General features: G+C 41.4%; 1 protein-coding gene across 3 annotated transcripts in view; it reads left to right on the top strand.

Annotated features, from left to right (window-relative positions):
- PAK5 (p21 (RAC1) activated kinase 5) overlaps positions 1–21671 on the top strand; it is a 159073-nt gene that overhangs the window by 68802 nt on the left and 68600 nt on the right. For all 3 annotated transcript variants that reach the window (XM_061622545.1, XM_061622544.1, XM_061622543.1), the window contains one exon: positions 11991–12205. In XM_061622545.1, coding sequence (XP_061478529.1) covers positions 12002–12205 — 204 coding nt within the window. In that variant the 5' untranslated portion in view covers positions 11991–12001. The remainder of the gene's footprint in view (positions 1–11990; positions 12206–21671) is intronic.

The following is a 21671-nucleotide window of genomic DNA, read 5'->3' as shown; positions in this document are numbered from 1 at the left end:
TTCTTCTTACTATATTATTGCATCAATTGCAGTAACGTCAGGAGGGGGGAAGTTACCATCTTAGAAGACTTTTTGAGCACAGACTGGGAAAATTAGCAGAACTCAGAACAGGATCCGCTACAGCCATTTGCAAACAGTCATCAGGTGTACAAATGAACGTATGGAGAGAGGGATCAGAAATGAGGTTGTGCTTGGTGTCCCTCACCAAAACCTTCACATATTCAACGTGCTATATGCGTGCAGAAGACTCTATGTAAGAACATGAGAAGAGCTCTGTTGGATCAGGCCAAAGACCGTCTAATCAAGCTATCTGTCCTCACAATGGCCAGCCAGATGGCCATGGGAGGCCCATGGGCAGAACATGTACAACAGCATTCTCCCCACTTGTGATTCCCGGCAACTGGTATTCAGAGACATGATGCCTCCTACAGTAAAGGTAGAACATAGCCACCATAGCTAGTAGCCATTGATAGGCTTATCATCTCTCAATGTTTCTAATCGTATTTAAGTCCATCACTGCCTCCCATGGGAGTGAATTCTGTAATGTAATTATGTGTTGTGTACTTTCTTTTGTCTGTCCTGAATCTTCCAATATTCAGCTGAGTTGCAGTGTTACGAGAGAGGGAGAAAAACTATCCACTTTCTCCACACCATGCATACTTTTTTACATCACTATCATGTCTCCTCTTACTCACCTTTTCTCTAAACTAAAAAGCCCCAAATGTTGTAACGTTTCCTCATATGAGAGTTGTTCCATCCCCTTGATCATTTTGGTTGCCCTTTTCTGAACCTTTTTCAGTGGCACCATATCCACGCACATGATTTGTAATACATATCCATTTTTCTCAGCAGAGGGATAACACGTAGGGAGCCTTTACATACAGAAGTTTGACCTTATCAAGACTGGGGCACAGAGCCAGCAGCGCTGATCTCAGTCCCTTCCTCCACATGTTCATTGGTACCTTTGAGGCTGCCTGAAAATGTTTTTGAGCTCCTCCAGACTGGTGTTTTGTTTTGTTGGGGGTTTTGTGGGTATATTCTGCAACATGTTATTGACACAATAATGGTGCAGTAGTGGTAGATTTATAGTGGACTGCCTACACATCATTCCACTTCGTTAGTTGTTCTGGAATGCTTCCAGAATGCTAGCACTGTCTGGAGGAGCACTCTTGCCTTATAGTGCAACAAAAGCAGGACAAAAAAATAAATAAAAGTAAACTGCAACATTTGTGGTGCAAGCGGTATTGAAAGCGGGATCTTGTATAACCAACCCAATAGCATTATGAGCACAAATCATCATGAATGCACAATAAAAAGGACATGTGGATGAGCTCTTAAACTCTCAAGGCAAGTTCTTCTTTTGGATTTAGCATCCCTCCTGCTGTGTCTCCTCCCACTCCATTGTCTCCACAAGCCATTAAGAACAGAGGTGCTTGTTATAATAATGAGGACCCCCGTCATTAGGGCCCAAGTGGCAATATTTTAGAAGCCCTTGCTGCTACTGCTGCCGCTGCCGCCGCCGCCACCACTACTGCTGCTGCTGCTGCTGCTGCTGCTGCTACTGCCCCCACTGGCCCCACTGCTGCTGCTCATGTAACTAGCAGGGTAGAGGCAGAAGAGCCGGCTGTGCTAAAGACATTTAGGGAAATAGTCATGCAAACCTCAGTCAGGAGGATTAGAGGTTTGGTGGTGCTGAAGAATGTTGGTGCACAGTTTCAGGATCTGAGCTATTTGGGTAAACAGTAGGGATAGGGGAGAATATTTGCCAAATGTGATTTATTACCAGGTTTTGACATAATCCGATAATCCACATTGTTTTCGGAATGGCATTGATTTCCTGTAGCAGGTTGTGACTATCATCACCACCAGTAGTTGTTTTTAAATTACGTTATTGTCTTAATAATCAGCTTTCCTCTAAGCTGATGCAAACCGGTGGAACAACTGCCTACAGCATAAGCATTTCATTAGCATTCTTGTTACCAATTACATTATTTTTTTCACTGGAAAAAAACCACAAATTGGCAGTTGCGCAAACAATCGGGAACAAAAAAATAGAGGATCAGTGCTGAAAGCTGGACTGTCAGAATTCAAACAGATAGGAACGAGCTACCAAAACCCATCCCTAGTAAACAGTATCCCCTTGTTTATCTGAGAATAGGCAGAAGGTTTGCTACAACTGAAAAAGTTTAATCCAGAACCACCACCAAGTTAAGAAAGCATTTGCCCAGTGAATCACACAAGGCAAGTTGGCTCTGTGTATACATCCACACATGCACTAGTATAATGAATTAGCCCGATACATAACATAAAGAAAAAAAAAATTAGAAGCTATGGGGCAGATGATGCTTGACAACTGTGTAAGTAAGAGGAACATGAGAGACAAGGCCCAGAAGTTCTGTTGCAAGCAGTACCTACTCCCAGATTATGTTCCGAGTGTTTAGGTGCAGAGGCTTATGGCAACACTAGCTACCTCGCTGAGGCATGGCTGATGGGATTTGGCTCTTCTACCAATGTAGATGGACATTCTATATCCACTTACGGTTTTCCTTGAATCTGTGATACTTTTAAAAATAAATAGTTGCAACTCTTCTTACCATCTACCTGCTCCTAAATCATCATCAGTGATAAAGGGTCTACAGAGAACCATGACAGCTTTATTTGGTCAAGGGCAGAAAATTGACATTCAGGAGCCAATCAGATCTAGATCTATACAGAAGTACTCCTCACCAAATAAGGTGTTTGAGGCTTTGTGATGGTGAGTTAATAAAGCAGTAAAATAAAGATCTATTTTCCAAAAGGCAAGAGGTTGTGGGTTGAAGCCAACAACATCTGGAATACACAGGGCAGTGCGTGTCTCCTGTTAGTATCTATCTATTTGGAAGTTGCAAGACTTTCTAGCTGATGCTGCGAAGTTGCCTTGACCGAATAGTCATTGACTTTCCACCCCAGGCAAACTGCTATGTAAGTGGAGCGTAGAGAAGAGCAGCATTACTCAACTTGCTGCCATTCAGAGCACAACACCTTTCATGACTTCTTGCACAGGTCCCAAAGCGGCAGGACTCTGTAGCACTAGCAGGAAAAGAGTGAGACCACAGTTGCTATAATTATATGGCTTTATAAGGCCTAATCCACTTTGGTTCAACAGATTCCTGTTCAAGGGAAGGCAGACAGTGGGGAGGGTGGCACCATGTACCTGGCCTCCAGTCTTGCTTACCGGGAGGGAGAGGAGCGAGGTGGTGGGGAGGTCGGTGTTGTGTGGGTGCAGCAGCAGGAATGCTGGATTAGCTCCACCACTGCACCTGCACTGCGCCAACCTCCCTACTATCTCACCCCTCCACTTCTCCCTCCCGCTAAGCACAGTGTTGCAGCAGATAACAGAGGGTAGTGTTGTGGCAGTGCTTCCTCCCACAGGCTGTCCTTATCAGTGCCTGAAAAAAACATGAAAGCCAAAGGCATATATGTTGCACTTATTCATAGTATCCAATGCTGTAATGATGGCTTGTCTAGACAAGCAACTCTTCCTATATGAAATGGGTGGGGTTGAGTGTTGCCTTCATGGCCTGCTTGTAGGCTTCCTGGACACACCCGCCAGGCTACTGTTAGCAACAGGATGCCACTGGTGTAGGGATTGAATTAGCCACAGCAGCCGTTTATCGATGCTAGTCTGACCCAGCTTACAATTTCAGTGGCTAATTTCGCCTTAGCCGCCAAAAAGCTAAGGGCAAGTTATATAAAATCCCTAACAGACACATGCCCGTTGTAATATTATGTTCCCCTAAGTCTTATGGTGTTTACATCATTGTTTCTTCCTTTTTGTACTGTGCAAAGGCCTATGGCTAAATGCAATAAAGTTGACTGAACAGGATGCCACGCTATATGGACCTTTGGCTTGATCCAGCCAAGCTCTAGTCATATTTTTAGGAAATACTAACAAAGAATTTCAGGTTTTTAATTTTAAAATATTGCAAATTTGCAACTTCTCTCTGCTGTATATTAAGTCACAAAATATACATTGATCCAATTTGCTGTACAATCATAAGAAGTGATTTTCTGTACAATGCTAAGAACTGAAATTCTACTCAACCTCAACAAATTTTTGAGGTTCCAGAATACTGAAACAAGTGTGGCATCCTCCCCATGATCCTTTCCCAACAAAAGATGAAGAGTGTGATCTCTTGGCAAGCATATTTCCAGGAGTGGGGAAGGGTTGGATTGCACTGTGAATCATGGCACAGATTGGCTCATTTAAAGTGGTGGTTGCCACTTTAAACTTAAGGAGGCAAACATTTTCACCCCTATTTGTACCCCTGAAAAAAGACCACCCAAATGGAGGCCTCAGAGAATGAACGGTTAGTAAAATGGGGCCTCCTGTCTTAGATCAGGACTCTAACTGATCCAAAATTAACTAAATTGCTTGTTCAGCCTGGTGCTTGCTCAGAATGGGGAATGGGAGCCATTCATTTAATCTTGGAGTTGCCGTTTTTCCTTGTCTCAAGATCCACTATATCTCAGGTAAGTGCTTTTTCAAGATTTACAGTGCCACATTCTGACTAAACTTTTATCAGTTGATCAGTAAAGATGATTACTGATTTCAAGTTGTGCACTTGGGGAATGCTTAACTCAGGGTGCTATCTCTTGTTTATTATAGCTGCAGCTGTATTATCCATAATTGCTTTTTCTGCTACATAGCTACTACATAATCTACTCCTTAGGTAGAAAATTGCATGTACCACAACATTTGTACTAAATCTAGTGGATTTAATACAGAAATGGGTTTTTGTGCAAAAGACAGCCAATTTTATCTAAACTGGGCAACTCCTAGTAGTACATATAACATGCTCTTTCTATATAAAGAGTTCAAGCCTTGTATCACTATGAACTATTGGATAGCAACTGTGATTATTTCCAAAGCAAAATCTTGCTTAGGTTATGATTTTGCCAAAATAAACAAGTGTCTGCAAATACTCCTGAAGGGCGTGCGCAACTCTTGCTACCTCTTACTCTGCAACCAAATGAGGTAAGGTTACAGACACATTGCAATAAGTGATAGTATTCAGACTGAAGTCAAAACAGAAGACACACCAAATATAAAAGTATCTGGGGATGGGGGAGAAATTTGATTCAGTGCTTTTAAAGGCGAGCCTACCGAATTTGCACTTTCCAAAATAATGCAACGACTAAATCACAGCCATCCTTTGAAATTCAGTGCACTTCTCCAGCCAAGTAAAACCATGTAGTGGGGTAAAATGTGCATAAGAATGTGTATTCTAGTGAAAATGACATACAGAAATGCATACCATATTAAGGAAAATTGTTCTTCAATAATGTGCATATGCAAAAATGTGTGTATTAGAAGAAATGTGCATTAAAATGCTGATGAATTTTTCACAAGGACCTTTTAAAAATAAATTCACAAACTGATGTGGAAATCTTCCAGCTGAGGTTAGAAAAATGACAAACTGAGAGAACCACAGATTGATGGATTTGTTCTACCTTACCCTACTCTCACCATGTGGAATGCATTCGGCATTTTCCCTTCTGTCAGAATCTAAAGTCAAACAGCGAACAAAATGCTATTAGAACGACACTGGTGTGTATGTTTCTTTCAGGAATGGGAAACATACTGGAAAGATGTAAAAACCTTGAAACTACTGTTGCCAATCTGACAGGTGTATCTTAAATAATGCTTGGCCTGTGTGGATACATAGACATAACCCTTCAGTTGTGCACTACCCTTTTTCACTTGAAAAGGTTTCTTCTTGCTGTTATCTCAGCATGCCTTACTCTTACTGGAATCCTGGAAAATATAGGAAACTTATTTAAACTGGCAAGTAAATCAGTCTGTTTCAGATTTAATAATACTATAAGTAAGTTCTGGATGTGCACCATATCACTGAAGTAAGATACAGTGCAATTTATAACACTGCACCGAGATAATATCAATTATTACAGTAATTAAACAGTGAGTATATGTGACAGGTTTATAAAGTGCTGGAAGGAGTAATTCATTTAGATTTGGGTTCTTTTGCCCCTGTTACTGCTGTGAGCCAAATGCAATTTTAGTGAATTTATGGAACCGGTACCTTTTGTTTTTACCTTGCTCTACTTTTTCAGGGTTGTATGGTGTTGCTTGGCTGATAGTAAGACTTCCATCGCTAGAACAAGGAAGGTAGCAATTCTTTTTTTTTTTTTTTCAATAATTTTTATTCAGATTTTCATAAAACATACAAGACAAAATCATAAAACATTCAAAGACAAAAAACAAAATCAAAAATAGTTAAACAAAAAGAAAAAAAGAAAAAAAAACAAAAATAAAAAATAAAGAGTAAAATATTGACTTCCCATTTGTCAAAGATCAAATCAGTTATAAGTCTATAATATATAGCAATCCTGTCTCTTAAGTCATATTATAAAATCACTTTCCTCCAGTAGTTATCTTACTTAATCATCAAATCTCATAAACATTACTTTATTCTTTCCACAAAAAGTCAAAGAGAGGTTTCAATTCTTTAAGAAATATATCTATCAATTTTTTTTTCCAGATAAGCATATCGATTAATCCATCTCATTACTAATTATGATAATCTTATTGTCATAACCATAGTCAAAATAAACATTTCAATTAATCCATCACATCAGAATCTGTTAGGTTCAGTAATTTCAGTAGCCATTGTTCTATTATCTCTATTAGTTCCATTTTCCATCTTCCATCTTCAGTAGTCTTGTTAAGTCCAGTAATTTCAATATCCAATCTTCCATTATCAGTATTCCATAATAATCTTGCTGTCAAAGCCATAGTCATATAGTAAGAGTCTGATGGGAATTACCTCTATCCCAAATATTTTCTTGCCATCCATTCTGAATAAGTTGCTGAAATACTGCTGTAAAATCATATCTCTGTTCTTTTTTTCAAAATACACTGGGTCATCTCTTAAAAGTTTTTCCATTGTCACATGGCTGCAGTTAATTCCATAGATTTTCTCTATATTGGGCTCCATCACATCATTCCAGTCCAGAAGATAATCCATGCCATTGATAACTTTATCTCTAGAATCTTCATTAATTTCTTCAGAGATAACATTGAGTTCCAAACAATAGATTTTATTTCTAAAGTCCATAGACTCCAAATCTTGTTCCTGTTCCACGTTTGTTCCAATCTCCGGGATCTCCTCTCTCACAGGGACCCCTATTCCAGTCTCCAGGGTCTCCTCTCTCACAGGGACCCCTGTTCCAATCTCCGGGGTCTCCTCTCTCACAGGGACTCCTTCCAGGGTCACCTCTCTCACAGGGACCCTTATATCTTTAATCTCCTGCTTCATTTTACTCAATTCAATTTTCATTATCTCAATCTCATCCATTATTTTCTGAAACATAGTTATTTCCAGATTCTCAGCCACTTTCTTAATTGCCATTTTAAAAGAAAAATATAGGAAAACCACTTCTTATTTCAGCAACAATTGGGTTAATACTCCAAACTTGGTGACATCACAGTATAAACAGAGCAGACAGCCTTATCTCTCCAATAGTTAAGTAAACAAAATGCAGTTCCCAGGATCGAAACAATTAATGGCAATCGTCAAGAAACAGATTCGTCAAAATAAAATAGACCAAAAAGAGAGTAGTCTCAAAACAGTATAATATTTTTCAAAATAAAAATCTGGAATAGAAATCCCTCTTCTGTGTGTATCTTTAGAATGCAAATCCAGGACAGCTTTTTGCAACAAAAACAGAGATAAGCTATTAATTAGTGCGTAGCAGAGAGAAGTTACGGCTCCCCAGTGAGATGTCAAAAACCGATCAATCTGGCAAATCTCTTTTAAACAGCAACAATTTAAGTCAAGTAAAAGAAAAATATAGAAAGAAGGGTGCTTGCCTGTTAGTGCGTTCTCTCTTAGAAGATAAGATGAACGTTCGCTTTGACAGATAGAGCTTGCTGTTGAAAATCCGTCCCACCTTCGTCGGCTGGACCTCGTCCCATAAATTAATGAGATCTGGTCGTCCCAACAAAAATAGGCTTTGAGGTTAATCTCTTCGTTTCTCCCTACCCGGGAGAAGTTTAATCAGTCAAAAAAAAAAGAAAAAACTGACTGATATATCTGAATAAGCTTCTTTTGAGGCAGGAGCCCGTCTCAAAAGCAGGCACAGGCTAAGTCACCCTTCCCGGAAGTGAAGGAAGGTAGCAATTCTGGGTGATTCCCGCTCCCTGTGCTGCCCCCCTCTTGATCTGCTCTAGAGGTTTGGGAGACCCTCCAGAGCAGATTTGGGGAGGGGCAGGGCCTGCAGTGGAAGGGGGAATTTTCAAAAATTGCTTTCCTTCCAGTTCCATGGCAGTGGCCCTACCATCAGCTGAACCACACTGTGGGATACAACCCTTGGTCTAAATCATAGAAAACGATAGAAAAATTGCCCTGATGAATTGCTTGATGCTGTTTTTGCATACACCTGAGTCAGTTTCAGTCAAATTGATCATAGATGACTTTGGCTTTTGAATGAGGCAGAGTAAATCATGGTGTGCAGAGCACCATGGCAATACATGGCATGACTCAATCACTCATTGAACTTTAATGCTTGAGGAGGAAGCCATAGCTGTTTAAAGTGGTATAATAGTGGAATAAATGAATGGTGTGAATGTGAGGGATTGATGCCTATGTAAACATGCTTAGAATGGCTCTATGTGCCATTCAAAGATTCCCCCCCCTCTCAGGGCTGTTGCATTTTCCAAGCAGCTGTTTAAAACTTTAATATCTTGTAGACTGTGTGCTCCCCTCCAAAAATATTCACCTGAATTATTTCTTTTATATGTGTATGCTTATTTTTATATGTCTATGAAGTTACTGTGAATTCTCCACCCCTGTGTTGAATACAACAGTGGGTGGGAAGCACATTTTAGATGTAATTCACTAATAGGCAAAAAAACCCTTGCGGTTTAAGAATGTACCTATAGCCCACAGATATTTCTATCAAACTTTAAAAAGCAGGGAAATTGGGCAGCTCTAGTGAATGCACCAGGGGAGCAGAAGACCTGACATCTCTGAGATATTGTACTGCCCTACAAATTTGTAAAAATGCAAACAACTTGGGCTGGTCTTTGACAGTCCAATCCACTTCCTGTGTAGCTTGGAAGAATTTGGTAATATGTGCCTCTGAGCTGTGAGTCTGGCTTTTGGTTCTTACTGAGCATGCCTGACATTAAAATAGACTTCAATGTTAAATTTCTTAATGAATTAAAAAATCAGCCATGCATTTTTTAACTTTTAAACTGCAGAAGATGAAGGTCAGAGTATGGGTCAAGATCAGTAACAGGACTACAGGTAGTCTGTGAACATGGCTGATTTTTAATTAATTTCAATAAATTATGGGACCACTGACAGAAAAAAAGTCCAACAGGAGTCTGGATTTTTTTCTCTTGTTTTACACTTTGAACTATCTATTCTTTCTGACTGTTGTGTGTATCTTCATGAAGACTCAGAAGGGTTGTTAAGCAAGCGTTTCTAAGTTCAGGACTATACTTTTTGTAAGGTTTTGTTTTGAAATGTGCTTATAGGAAGCAACAGAATACCATGGGGGGTATTTTAATTTAACATTTCAGAAAATCCATGCTGGCTATAGTATACAGCCACTCTTGTGGCTGTATAATTGATTGCTTCTTTTCCAAAGGAAAACACTAACATGCAGGTAGATTGGATTTGCACACCGCATGACTCTTGCTGAAGTGATCTGCTTCAATATACACCATGACCTAACTCACCATTTTGTTCACAATTAATTCAGAGTACTTTCCACAATCAGGCCATTACAGGCTGACCAGTAATCAGAGTGCACAGCGAGGGAATTGGATCATCACTTTGCCACACACCAAATCAACTTAAACTTCATACTGATATGCTCTAAGGTTTATGCAGATTGTCTCTTAACATATTGAAGAATTCTGTTAAGAATACCCAGGTCAGCTAAGCAAGTAAATAAAACAATTAAGGTATAGCAGTGAGAAACAACAATATAAAATATGTAACAATATAAAACATATTTTTATGACTTTTGTCCTTGCAGACTGAGGCAATCTGATGACAGTAAAGTCCACAACATTTCTAGTGGTTGTCATGAAAATAAATGCCTCTTAATTTGTATAATTTGTAATTTAGCAATTGAAGAAAAAGGTTTTCATGCATCAACAGAAGGCCATCAAAGGGTAGACCAAATGAGCTTCCTTAAATAAGAGTGTTCAAGAGCTCCTGCTGGGAGGAAGGGTGGGATATAAATCAAATAATAAATAATAAATAAATAAGAGCTGAGCATTGCCATTGAGAAGACTTCTTTTTTCAGTTCAGTTTAATTTGATTTTAGTGGTTACAATCTCATTTTTACAGAGTTATGGGCCAAGGGCAATTGCCTGCCCTTGGATTCACGAAATACGTCAGCCTGTCATTTTCTCCCAGCAGGCCTAGCAGAAGGTTCAGTTGGTGAGAGTTCTCTTGGAGATCAGGGAGGTGGGGAGGGGAAGCTTAGCTTCCCCCCCCCACAAGCACCACTGCCTCAAGCCAACTGGTCTCGCTCTCACACGGCTGCTTCTAAGTTGGTGTTTTAAAAACAAATGTTGGTGAGATTTCATCACAGATCTCTCACATCATATCTAGTTGGGTCATCTATCATGTAGTTGGTTCTTTTTAATGCAGTTGAGCATGGTGTCTCTAACATTCAGCAATTAGGGATTGTGAATTATAGTGATTGCTGTTAAAATTGTATGGGTTAGATCCTGGAACAACACCCAGTTTCTAACAGTTCAAGAATGGCTGTTAAAATGTTTGGAACTAGCTGAAATGAGTAAGTTGATGGAAAATGTTCATCAAAGTTCCAGGAGACAACAGACAATGCTGCAGAGAAGTGAACATGTTTCATTGTTTTCTGGAATCGTAACTATGAGTGTATCAGGCTGGATAGAAGTCTTTTTTGTTGTAATAACAAATATCGTAAACTGGGGGTTGTCTCCATTGCTGCACAAGGGGCATTCCAGTTGCACAATGGGACTTCCCATTCTTCCTCTACCTGCACCCCTAAAAAAGAGCCCCCAAATGCTCCAAAGAGCCCCCCAATCCTCTGGAGCAGGGTGTGCTATGGGCTGCAAAGGAGAGGAGAGGGGAAAGTTACATTGTGTAAATGGAAGTTTGTTGCATGAGCAGAACTGCAACATTGGCTACAATCCTATAAATTATCATAATGGTTATTATTACAAGTATTATTATTTATTTATTAAATTTAAATTCTGCCTTTCCTCCCAGAAGGAGCCCAGTAGTACTAATACTAGTAGTAGTCATAGTAGACAATTGATAATCTTGCTTAGTATTATCTATTTTGACTGTCAGTAGCTCTACAAGGCAGCTTTCTCCAAGCTGGTGTCCTCCAGATATTTTGGACTACAACTCTCACCATCCCTGGCAATTTGCCACAAAGAGGGCACCAAAACATCTGGAGGACACTAGGCTGAAGAAGGTTGCTCTAAGGTCTCAGAAGGAAGCTCTGCTACCCAAGATCCTTTCACTGGAGACACTAAAAAATAAACCTAAGGCCTTCTGCATACAAAGCATGTACTTGACCATTGATTTCAGTTGGCCTACTTTTGAGTATCACTGACATTGGCTGTCACCCTAACAATCGTATACTATGTACTAAATAAAATCTCTCATGTTAGCTGTTCTCCTGGTGTAAAAATAATCAGTTGCAAAATGTATTTCAAAACATCTTTCAAATATTTTATTACTGGTACGGTACCTAACATTATGGCACTGTTCATAATTTCTTGACAAAGAGCCTTGTGGCATCTTAAAGACTAACACTTTTTATTTCAGCATAATATTTTGTGGATTAGAGTCCACTTCATCAGATGCATGAAGCATTATCTATTTCTCATTTGTTGATTTCATCCAGTATTGCAAATGGGTGTTCTTAATGACTTAAAATATCTTACGCAAAGGTATTTTCCCCCTTCCTCCCAGGTTTTTCCACCATGTTTGGAAAGAAAAAGAAAAAGCTTGAAATTTCTGGCCCTTCAAATTTTGAACACAGGGTACACACTGGATTTGATCACAGAGAACAGAAATTCACAGGACTACCTCAACAGTGGCATAGTTTACTGGCGGACACAGCAAATAGGCCAAAGCCTATGGTGGATCCTTCATGCATCACACCCATCCAACTGGCTCCGATGAAGGTAGTGCTCAAGCTTTTAACTCTTGACTTCAGCAGTTTCTCATTTTCAATGGTACCTAACATTTTATTTCATTTACAGGACACTTCTCCTATCCAGGTAGGGTTGAGGGTAGAAATTCAGTTTGGTTTGCATTTTATTGTGAGCCTACCCAATTTGTACTTCCTGAAAGAATATGTGGACTGAAACATAGCCTTTCCCCCCCCCAAAAAAAACTATCCTTTGAAATTTGTGCTTCTCCAGATTTTGCAATGCAGTTCTCCAACCAAATAATGTGTGCATAAAAGGTAGAACTGGGCAGAGCAATAGATGTAACTTTTACTTTTGGGCAGTGGGCTACATTCCAATGGCACAAAAGTCAGTTTCTATATACACACTCTCTATCATACATCCAGGCAAGCGAGAGGCATTATCATAGTCCGGTGACACATCCAGTTAGGCTAAAGCACTGGTCTTGGTCCCCAAATGTTTTTGGATTACGATTCCCACCATCCCCAGCCAGCTTAGCAATTGGTCAAGGGTTCATGGGAGTTATCGCCCAACAACATCTGGGAACCCAAAGTTGAAGAATACTGGACTAAAGCACTCAGGATTGTGTAGAGCAAGGCCCTTTTTGAGGTGGCGGGTGGGCAGGAGAGGGTGCTTGGTCTGGGGAGGGAGGGTGGCCTCAGGGAGTTCTGAGGGCTGGCTAGAGATCTCTCAAAAAAGGGTGAGACAATTCAACAGATTAAACTTCATGTAAGTTAACACACTCTCTGGATAGAGGAATGATGGGGAAGTCACTGCCTTTCCCTTCCCCTGGCCTGGCCCTCACATCCTCTCTATCAGTGTGTGTGTGTGTGGGGGGGAATTGGCTGGTGCTATGTGCCTCTCCCCCCACCCCCGTGCCCCACCTAGAAATATGGCTGCCTTGCCTAACAAGCAAGGCTGGCTACATAAATATTTAAGAAAAGATTTGAAAAACAAGCTCAGTGCAGATATGTCAAAGAAAAAAGTGAAAATGGCATTATTTGCAAAAATGAGGGTGGTGTACACCTGCTTGGATCATCACTAGCTTTCTGCTAGCTCCAGATGCACTCAGGAGGACTGTGGGTGAGGGAACAGTTTCCACCCTAAAAAACACATGCACACATACTGCCCGGCAACATAGCCCTAGCGACTGTTCTGTTGCAATCAGTGTGACTTGCTTCCTTGTAAGGGATGCCAAAGGAACCTGCCAGGTTCAGTTTCCAGTGCTGGCAGCCACCCCTTTTCTTTTACCACAGTGCCCCTGGAACAATGTTACATAATGACATAGCATTATTCCATATGGGTATTGTGGGGAACCGAAGAATAGCCACCAGGAGGCAGCTCTGCCCCCAACTACTTGTGGTGGCAAAACATTGATAAAGAAAAAGAAAAAAAGCTACTGCACTGATACCCTGCATGGCATGGGACCGCAATACCTGGTGGAACGCCTCTCCCAATACGAAACTACCCGTACACTGCGCTCGACATCTAAGGCCCTCCTCCGAGTGCCATCACATTGAGAAGCTCGGAGGGCGGTGACTAGATCCAGGGCCTTTTCGGTGGTGGCCCCCGAATTGTGGAATAGTCTCCCCGATGAGGTACGCCTGGTGCCGACGCTGCTATCTTTTCGGCGCCAGGTGAAAACCTTTTTTTACTCCCAGGCATTTTAAAATTTTTAAATATTCTATTTTAAAAAATTGTTTTATAGTGTATTTTAAAACAGTATTTCATTACTGGTATATTCTGATGTTGTTTGGTTTTTGTTCTTTGTTTGTTTTGCTTTTTGATTTTCTTATATTTGTTCTATTCATATATTTTCTTGTTTATCCTCTATGTACACCGCCCAGAGAGCCTTTTTGGCTTAGGGCGGTATATAAATTAAATTAAATAAATAAATAAAAATACCCAATAAGTCTCCACCCCCTAACTTTGGATAACTGTGTGCTGCCCCACCCTGAAGAAAATAATATCCAAAATGACCCCTCATTTCGTTCAGCTGCAAATGGGGTGGGATTTTTGCTCTTTAAAAGGTAGCCATTGAGGACATTTCGCAGAGAATATCTTAGAGATCAAAATGATAGTTTTAAAGATCCAGTTTTTAAAAAAGAAAGAAAGGAAACCTACAATAGTTTTTTGCATACATAGAACTGTTCACACTGCAGAGGAATTCTTTGGCACCTGTCAAGGCTGTGTACAAACATTTCTGCATTTTCTTGTGTTCATTTGAACTTACGTTTTCTGCCACCATAAAACGTCTGTCCATGCAGCATCATTTTTTAAAACCCATGTGCATATTTTTCATATAATTTTATATATAATAATGTATATAATTTGCATATAACTAGTTGAGCTCTTTTTGTTATTGTTGTTAAAGCAATACACAAGCAGTTCAAACGTAAGTGGGTGCTTGATGCAAGAGGCATCCTGATGCGAGAAAAGCTCGATTGGATCAGAACCGCCAATTGCCATGTACAAATCCATTTAAAATGGATTCCTCCTCCATCTCTACTCCAGATGTTGCTAGGCTATATCCATTGGGCCATGCTGGCTGAGGCCGATGACAGCTGGAGTCCAACAACATCTGGACAACCACAGCTTACCCATACCAAACTTACACTGACTGGCAGCAGCTATCCAGTGTGTCCGGCAAGAGACTTTCCCAGCCGAACCTGAAGATCCCAAAGGTTGAACTTGAGACCTTTTCCATACAAAGTACAATCATAGAATCATAGAATAGTAGAGTTGGAAGGGGCCTATAAGGCCATCAAGTCCAACCCCCTGCTCAATGCAGGAATCCAAATCAAAGCATTCCTGAGAGATGGCTGTCCAGCTGCCTCTTGAATGCCTCCAGTGTCAGAGAGCCCACTACCCCTCTAGGTAATTGGTTCCATTGTCTTATGGCTCTAACCTTTAGGGACGATCGAGAAGAGATCCCGACCCTCCTCTGTGTAACAACCTTTCATGTACTTGAAGAGTGGTATCATAGCTCCCCTCAGTCTTCTCTTCTCCAAGCTAAACATGCCCAGTTCTTTCAGTCTCTCCTCATAGGGCTTTGTTTCCAGTCCCCTGATCATCCTTGTTGCCCTCCTCTGAACCTGTTCCAGTTTGTCTGCATCCTTCTTGAAGTGCAGAGACCAGAACTGGACGCAGTACTCAAGATGAGGCCTAACCAGTGCTGAATAGAGGGGAAATAATACTTCACGCGATTTGGAAACTATACTTCTGTTAATGCAGCCTAATATAGCATTTGCCTTTTTTGCAGACACATCACACTGTTGGCTCATATTCAGCTTGTGATCAATGACAATTCCAAGATCCTTCTGACATGTCATATTGCTGAGCCAAGTATCCCCCATCTTATAACTGTGCATTTGGTTTCTTTTTCCTAAGTGTAGAACTTTGCATTTATCCCTGTTGAATTTCATTCTGTTGTTTTCAACCAATGCTCCAGCCTATCAAGGTCCCTTTGAATTTTGTTTCTGTCTTCCACAGTATAAGCTGTGCCCCCCAATTTGCCCCCCAATTGTAACATCTACAAATTTGATAACGGTGCTCTGTACCTCCTCATTCAAATCGTTAATAAAAATGTTGAAGAGCACTGCACCCAGGACCGAGCCCTGTGGTACCCCACTTGTTATTTCTGCCCAGTTTGAGAAGGAACCATTGATAAACACTCTTTGAGTACGATTCTGGAGCCAACTGTGGATCCAGCTGATAGTTGTTCCATCCAGCCCACATTTAGCTAGCTTGCTAATCAGAATATCATGGGGCACTTTGTCAAAAGCTTTGCTGAAGTTGAGGTATATTATGTCCACAGCATTCCTACAGTCTACAAGGGAGGTTACCCAATCAAAAAATGAGATAAGATTAGTTTGACAGGATTTGTTCTTCATAAATCCATGTTGGCTCCTAGTAATCACTGCATTGTTTTCAAGGTGCTTGCAGACTGACTGGTTTATAATCTGCTCCAGAGTTTTTCCAGGGATTGATGTTAGGCTGACCGGTCTGTAGTTCCCCGGTTCCTCCTTTTTGCCCTTTTTGAAGATAGGGACAACATTAGCTCTCCTCCAGTCATCCGGCACTTCACCAGTCCTCCACTATTTCGCAAAGATAATAGACACCAGTTCTGAGAGTTCTTTAGCCAGTTTCTTCAACACTCTAGGATGGAGTTTATTGGGCTCTGCTGATTTGAACTCGTTCAAAGTGATTAGGTATTCCTTGACCATTTGTCTATCAATCTCAAGCTCCAATCGTGCCCCAACAATTTCATGTTTCCCGGGAGGGTCATACAGGGCTGGTTTCAAGGGGCGGCCAGGTGGGGCACTGGCCTGAGGGCCCCTGAGGCTACAGGAGCCCCTGGGGGGTCCCTCTGCTCCCCTTCTGTGATTCACGGCAGGATCGCTACCGTGGATCGCAGGGTGAGAGCTTTGGGGCTCCGCCATTCCCTTCCTTAACTTACCTTGTTCTGCGGTTGTACACGCAGCGGTGCCCTTAAGAAAGATGGCGGCTGAGGTTTTCCTAAGGGGCTGAAGCCTCTGTCGCCATCTTGGCTGATGGCACGCATGCGTGCTGTGCGCTCACATCCCTGCCATGAACCAAGATGGCGGCAGAGGCTTCAGCTCCTTAGGGAAACCTCAGCCGCCATCTTTCTTAAGGGCACCACTGCATGTGCAACCACAGAACAAGGAAAGTTAAGGAAGGGAATGGCGGAGTCCCAAAGCTCTCGCCGTGCGCGAGTCGTGGAAGGGGAGCGCTGGAGCCTGGGGCTGGCTTTTGCCCAAGGGGTCCAGCATGTCTGGGGCTTGCCCTGGGCGCCCGTACGCTTGTATGTGTGCGTGCACACATGCATGCCAGGGCCCAGGGCAAGCTGGTGCCCAATGGCCCCTGCATGTCTGGGGCCGGCCCTGGGGTCATAGACCCTTTTTTGGGAGAAGACTGAGCCAAAGTAGGAATTGAGCATTTCTGCCTTTTCTTTGTCATCTGTTATCATTTTGCCATCCACATTGAGTAGCTGTGCCACCATTTCTTTTCTCTGTCTTTTGATATGGACGTACCTGAAGAAAGTTTTTTGTTGCTTTTAGCATAGCTTGCTAACCTCAGCTCATTCTCAGCTTTAGCCTTCCTGATGCCATCCCTGCAATTCCGTGATACCTGCCTGTGCTCTTCCTTTGTGGCCTGGCCTTCTTTCCACTTCCTGTATGTGTCCTTTTTTGTTTTCAGGTCATCTCTAAGCTTTTTGTGAAGCCACATTGGCTTCTTCTGCTGTTTCCCCCCTTTTTTCCTTGTTGGAATTGCTTGACATTGCGCTTTTAGAATTTCCTTTTTGAGAAACTCCCACCCACCTTGGACTCCTTTTCTCATTAGGGTTGCTTTTCTCATTAGGGTTACAAAAAAAGTAGATAAATCAGAAAATAGAATATATTTGAGGAAGATAAAATATGACAGCAATCTGACAGGCGACAAGGTCAGTAATGGTAAACTCAAGCAGGAATTGTTATCCCAAATGTTCTGTGATACGTAATCTATTTGCTGTGGTTGGACCATCTAAAAAAACCCCAACCCTCTAATGTTACTTTCCTTTTTGTACCTCTGCAATGCTATAGTGGTTTGCTACCCTTTTAAGAAAAGATTTGAAAAACAAGCTCAGTGCAGATATGTAAAAGAAAGGAAAATGGCATTCTTTGCCAAAACGAGGGTGGTGTACACCAGCTTGGATCATAACTAGCTTTCTGCTAGCAGGAACATCTCCAGGGTAGAGTCTCATTTATATGATGCTTCTGCCAGGGTAAAGGAGTTCCCCATCCCCCAGAGCAGCATGAGGGGTAGCACAAGGGAGCTATGTGAGGAATGGCAATCAGCAAAAATTGCCTCCCGCTATTCTGCCAGCAGGAACCTCCACTGAATCTTGGTCTTGGAAGGTGCCCTTCCATTCACAGAAGCCTAGTTAGGATCCAAGCTTCTTTATCCATGTGGCCCACCTCATTCCGTTAATGTGACTTGGCAGAAAAGATTTGGTTCCTCTAGAACAGATGTGGGGAACCTTTAGCCCTCAAGATGTTACTGAACTACAACTCTTACCAGCAACTCTCACTTCTCATTGTTCCTCAGCTATTATCTAGAGTGTATACTTCCAAAAACAAAAAAGCTGAGGTTTTTTAGTATTACACTACTGTCTTATCTTATCCAAGGATACCTCTGCCTCTCATTCAAATGCTTTAGTGAAACTCTACTATTTCTTTTCATTTGCTATTCTGATTTGCTGTATTTGGAAGGGAGAGAGATAATTTTTGCAAACAAATCTAGTTTGCTTAGCAACAAGCTTTGGGAGACACTAAGACAGGCACTCTTTTCTTGTAGATTCCACAAGTATATATTAAGAATGTCTTTATTTTGGATTAATTAAAATAGCAAATGAAAAGAAACAGTATGGGGTTTCACTATAACATTTGGAGCAGAGGAATAATAGGATACATGGCTGACAAAGAATGGACTCTGCTACTCAGACCTACTGTACATGTTAATTGAATCTTCTAATCTGGAAGAGGAGATCTTGGGAAATTTGGGGGATAATCTGAGGGAAACTTCAGAGAGCTTGCCCATTTCTATTGTAAAATGAAAGATCAAGGTTTCTCCTGAAAAAATCCTTTACAGGCCATATTCTTCAATAAGTCACATTTTTATGCTTAATATGCAACTTTAAATGAATCTTACTTTGCAATACATACATTGCCTGCAGTGGAACTTTTGTAAATGCTTAAGGAGCAGAGATGTGACTAAATAAAACAAAAAAGGCCTAGGTTTGGAGGGCAAGTTTCAACATAGGGGAGGAAAATCCTCTCTTCAGGATGAATTTCTGATTCACAACCCAATCAAAAGCATCCTTTCAAATTATGCTTTTAGAATTCAGTTCAGCAGGGACACCGCAGGCATCCCAAAACCAACAGGGCAGATGTTCCCCCAATATACCCATAAGCTGTTGATCCAGACCTGGGCAGCTTTTGAGCACCACAGTTCAATTCGGAATACACAAAGAATAATGCCCCCCTGAAGCCAAGACTAATGTGATGTGTAAACACAGCCATAAAACAGACCTGGTTGTCAACCTCAGATTTGCACCATCCCCTCTAGCAAGAAGAAAGGAGCTTCCTTCCCCATGCCCTATTGCAGATCATTCACTATGTATCAGTTTATCCTTTCAAATCGATATCCTTAATGCTTATTGTTAACAAGCCATCTCTGAACAAAAAGCTGTTTCTTAGATAAAATACACTTAAAGCAGAAATCAGTGTGCAGTTTTTTCCATTCTCATCCAATCAGGCTTTAAAATAATGCTCCCGATCTCTATGTATGGATGTGAAAGTTGGACAGTGAAAAAAGCGGATAAAAGAAAAATCCACTCATTTGAAATGTGGTATTGGAGGAGAGCTTTGCGGATATCATGGACTGCGAAAAAGGCAAATGACTGGGTCTTAGAACAAATTAACCCAAACTATCACTAGAAGCTAAAATGATGAAACTGAGGTTATCATACTTTGGACACATAACGAGAAGACATGATTCACTAGAAAAGACAATAATGCTGGGAAAAAGAGAAGAGAGTAGAAAAAGAGGAAGGCCAAACAAGAGAGGGATTGATTCCATAAAGGAAGCCACCGACCTGAAGTTACAAGATCTGAACAGGGTGGTTCATGGCAGATGCTACTGGCATATAGCAACAACAAAAATAAATCCAGAAGTACCTTGGAGTTCCTTTTCAATTTGGCTTACATTTTGTTATGCAGTTATGGGTGAATACCAGTTATATTTTTTAGGAAACCATGTAGAAAATTAAACAGAAAATATTTATAATCCTAGATGTCAAGATAGTTTGTTTACTTTGCGGCTGTTTTGTTTGTTTTGATGTCCAAACAAAGTTACAAAGCTTTAAACATAAGAGCATAAGATGAACCTGCAGAATCAGACAAAGGTCTTTCTAGCCCAGCACTCTGTTCTGAATAGTAGCCAACCAGATGCCCATGGAATGCCTGCAAGCATCAAAGGTCTCAACACATTCTTTTTCCAGCATTAGGCATTCAAAGGCATACTGCCTCTCAATGGTGGTAGAACATAGCCATCGTAGTAGTAGCCACTGATAGCCTTATCCTCCATGAATTTGCCTAATCCCTTTTTAAAACCATCCAAGCTGGGGGCCATCGCTACCTCTTGTGGGAAAGAATTCAACAGTTTAACTATGCAGTGTGAAGAAGCAGTTTCATTTGTCTGTTCTGAATCTTCCAACATTTTGGCACAGGATGCCCCCAAGTTCTAGTATTATGAGAAAAGGAGGAAAACCTTTCCCTACACATTCATGTCCCATGTCCACATCATACATAATTTTATTTACTTCTGTCATGTCACTTTGTCTCTAAACCAAAAAGCCCCTAATGCTGCAACCTTTTCTCATAGGGGAGCTGCTCCATCCCCTTGAGCATTTTGGCTGCCCTTTTCTGAACCTTTTCCAACTCTGCGACATCCTTTTTGAAGTGGCAACCAGCGCTGTACACAGTATTTCAAGTGCAATTGCACCATAGATTTGTATAATGGCATAGTATTGACAGTTTTATTTTCAGTCTCTTCCCTAATGATCCCTTGTGTGCCAGTTGCCTTTTTTCACAGCTGCCACACACTGGGTCAACATATTCATCAAGCTATCCACAAATTACACTTTGCAGTTGTAATTCATTTTCAAAGAGCCATTTGGCATTGAACTGGACTTTTCTTTTTTTAAAAAAAATCAGTTGTCTTCATTTTTTATAGCCTACGCCTCTGAACTTTTGAATTGGCTGCTTAGTACTTAGGATAGAAAACATCTTGACTATGGTCAACATCACTAGATGCTCTGTTGCAGCAGCACACAGCAAGCCGTAGCATGTTATTGGATGGAGAGGATGTGCCAGAGGAATAGGACTGAAACTGAACTGACTGTAGCTCTGTGGCACAGTACATACTTTGCACGCAGGAAGTTCAGTTCGTGGCATCCAGGAAAAGCTGGCACAGTGGGGAGTTGTTGCAGAGCTGTCCTTCCAAAACAGACCTCCCTGCCACTTACCAGTAGGGGTTGTGTTAAGGCAGCAGCGGTGAGATCAGTACTGCGTGGGCACACTAGTGGGAGCACCAGGTTGGCTCCACCAGTGCACTTGCACAGCTGCAACCTCACCTCAGCCCTGCCCTGCTCACACACCACCTTGGCAAGCTGCAGCAACACCATTCTCGGGAGGGTAGTTCCGCGGCACCACCCTACCATCCCAGCCACTCCTGCCGGCAACTCCAAGCGGAGCTGGGGAACACTCTTGCCTGAACCTTAGAAAGCTGATCCCATTCCACATAGACAATACTAAACTAGATGGATCAGTGGACTTGTTACATGATGCCTTCCTTTGACCAGGAAAGATGCAGCTGCACAGCATTTCCATCACCGTGA

This window comes from Rhineura floridana, chromosome 4, assembly GCF_030035675.1.
Source record: "Rhineura floridana isolate rRhiFlo1 chromosome 4, rRhiFlo1.hap2, whole genome shotgun sequence".
Classification (NCBI taxonomy): Eukaryota; Metazoa; Chordata; class Lepidosauria; order Squamata; family Rhineuridae; genus Rhineura; species Rhineura floridana.
This window is presented reverse-complemented; position numbering and strand designations above follow the sequence as displayed.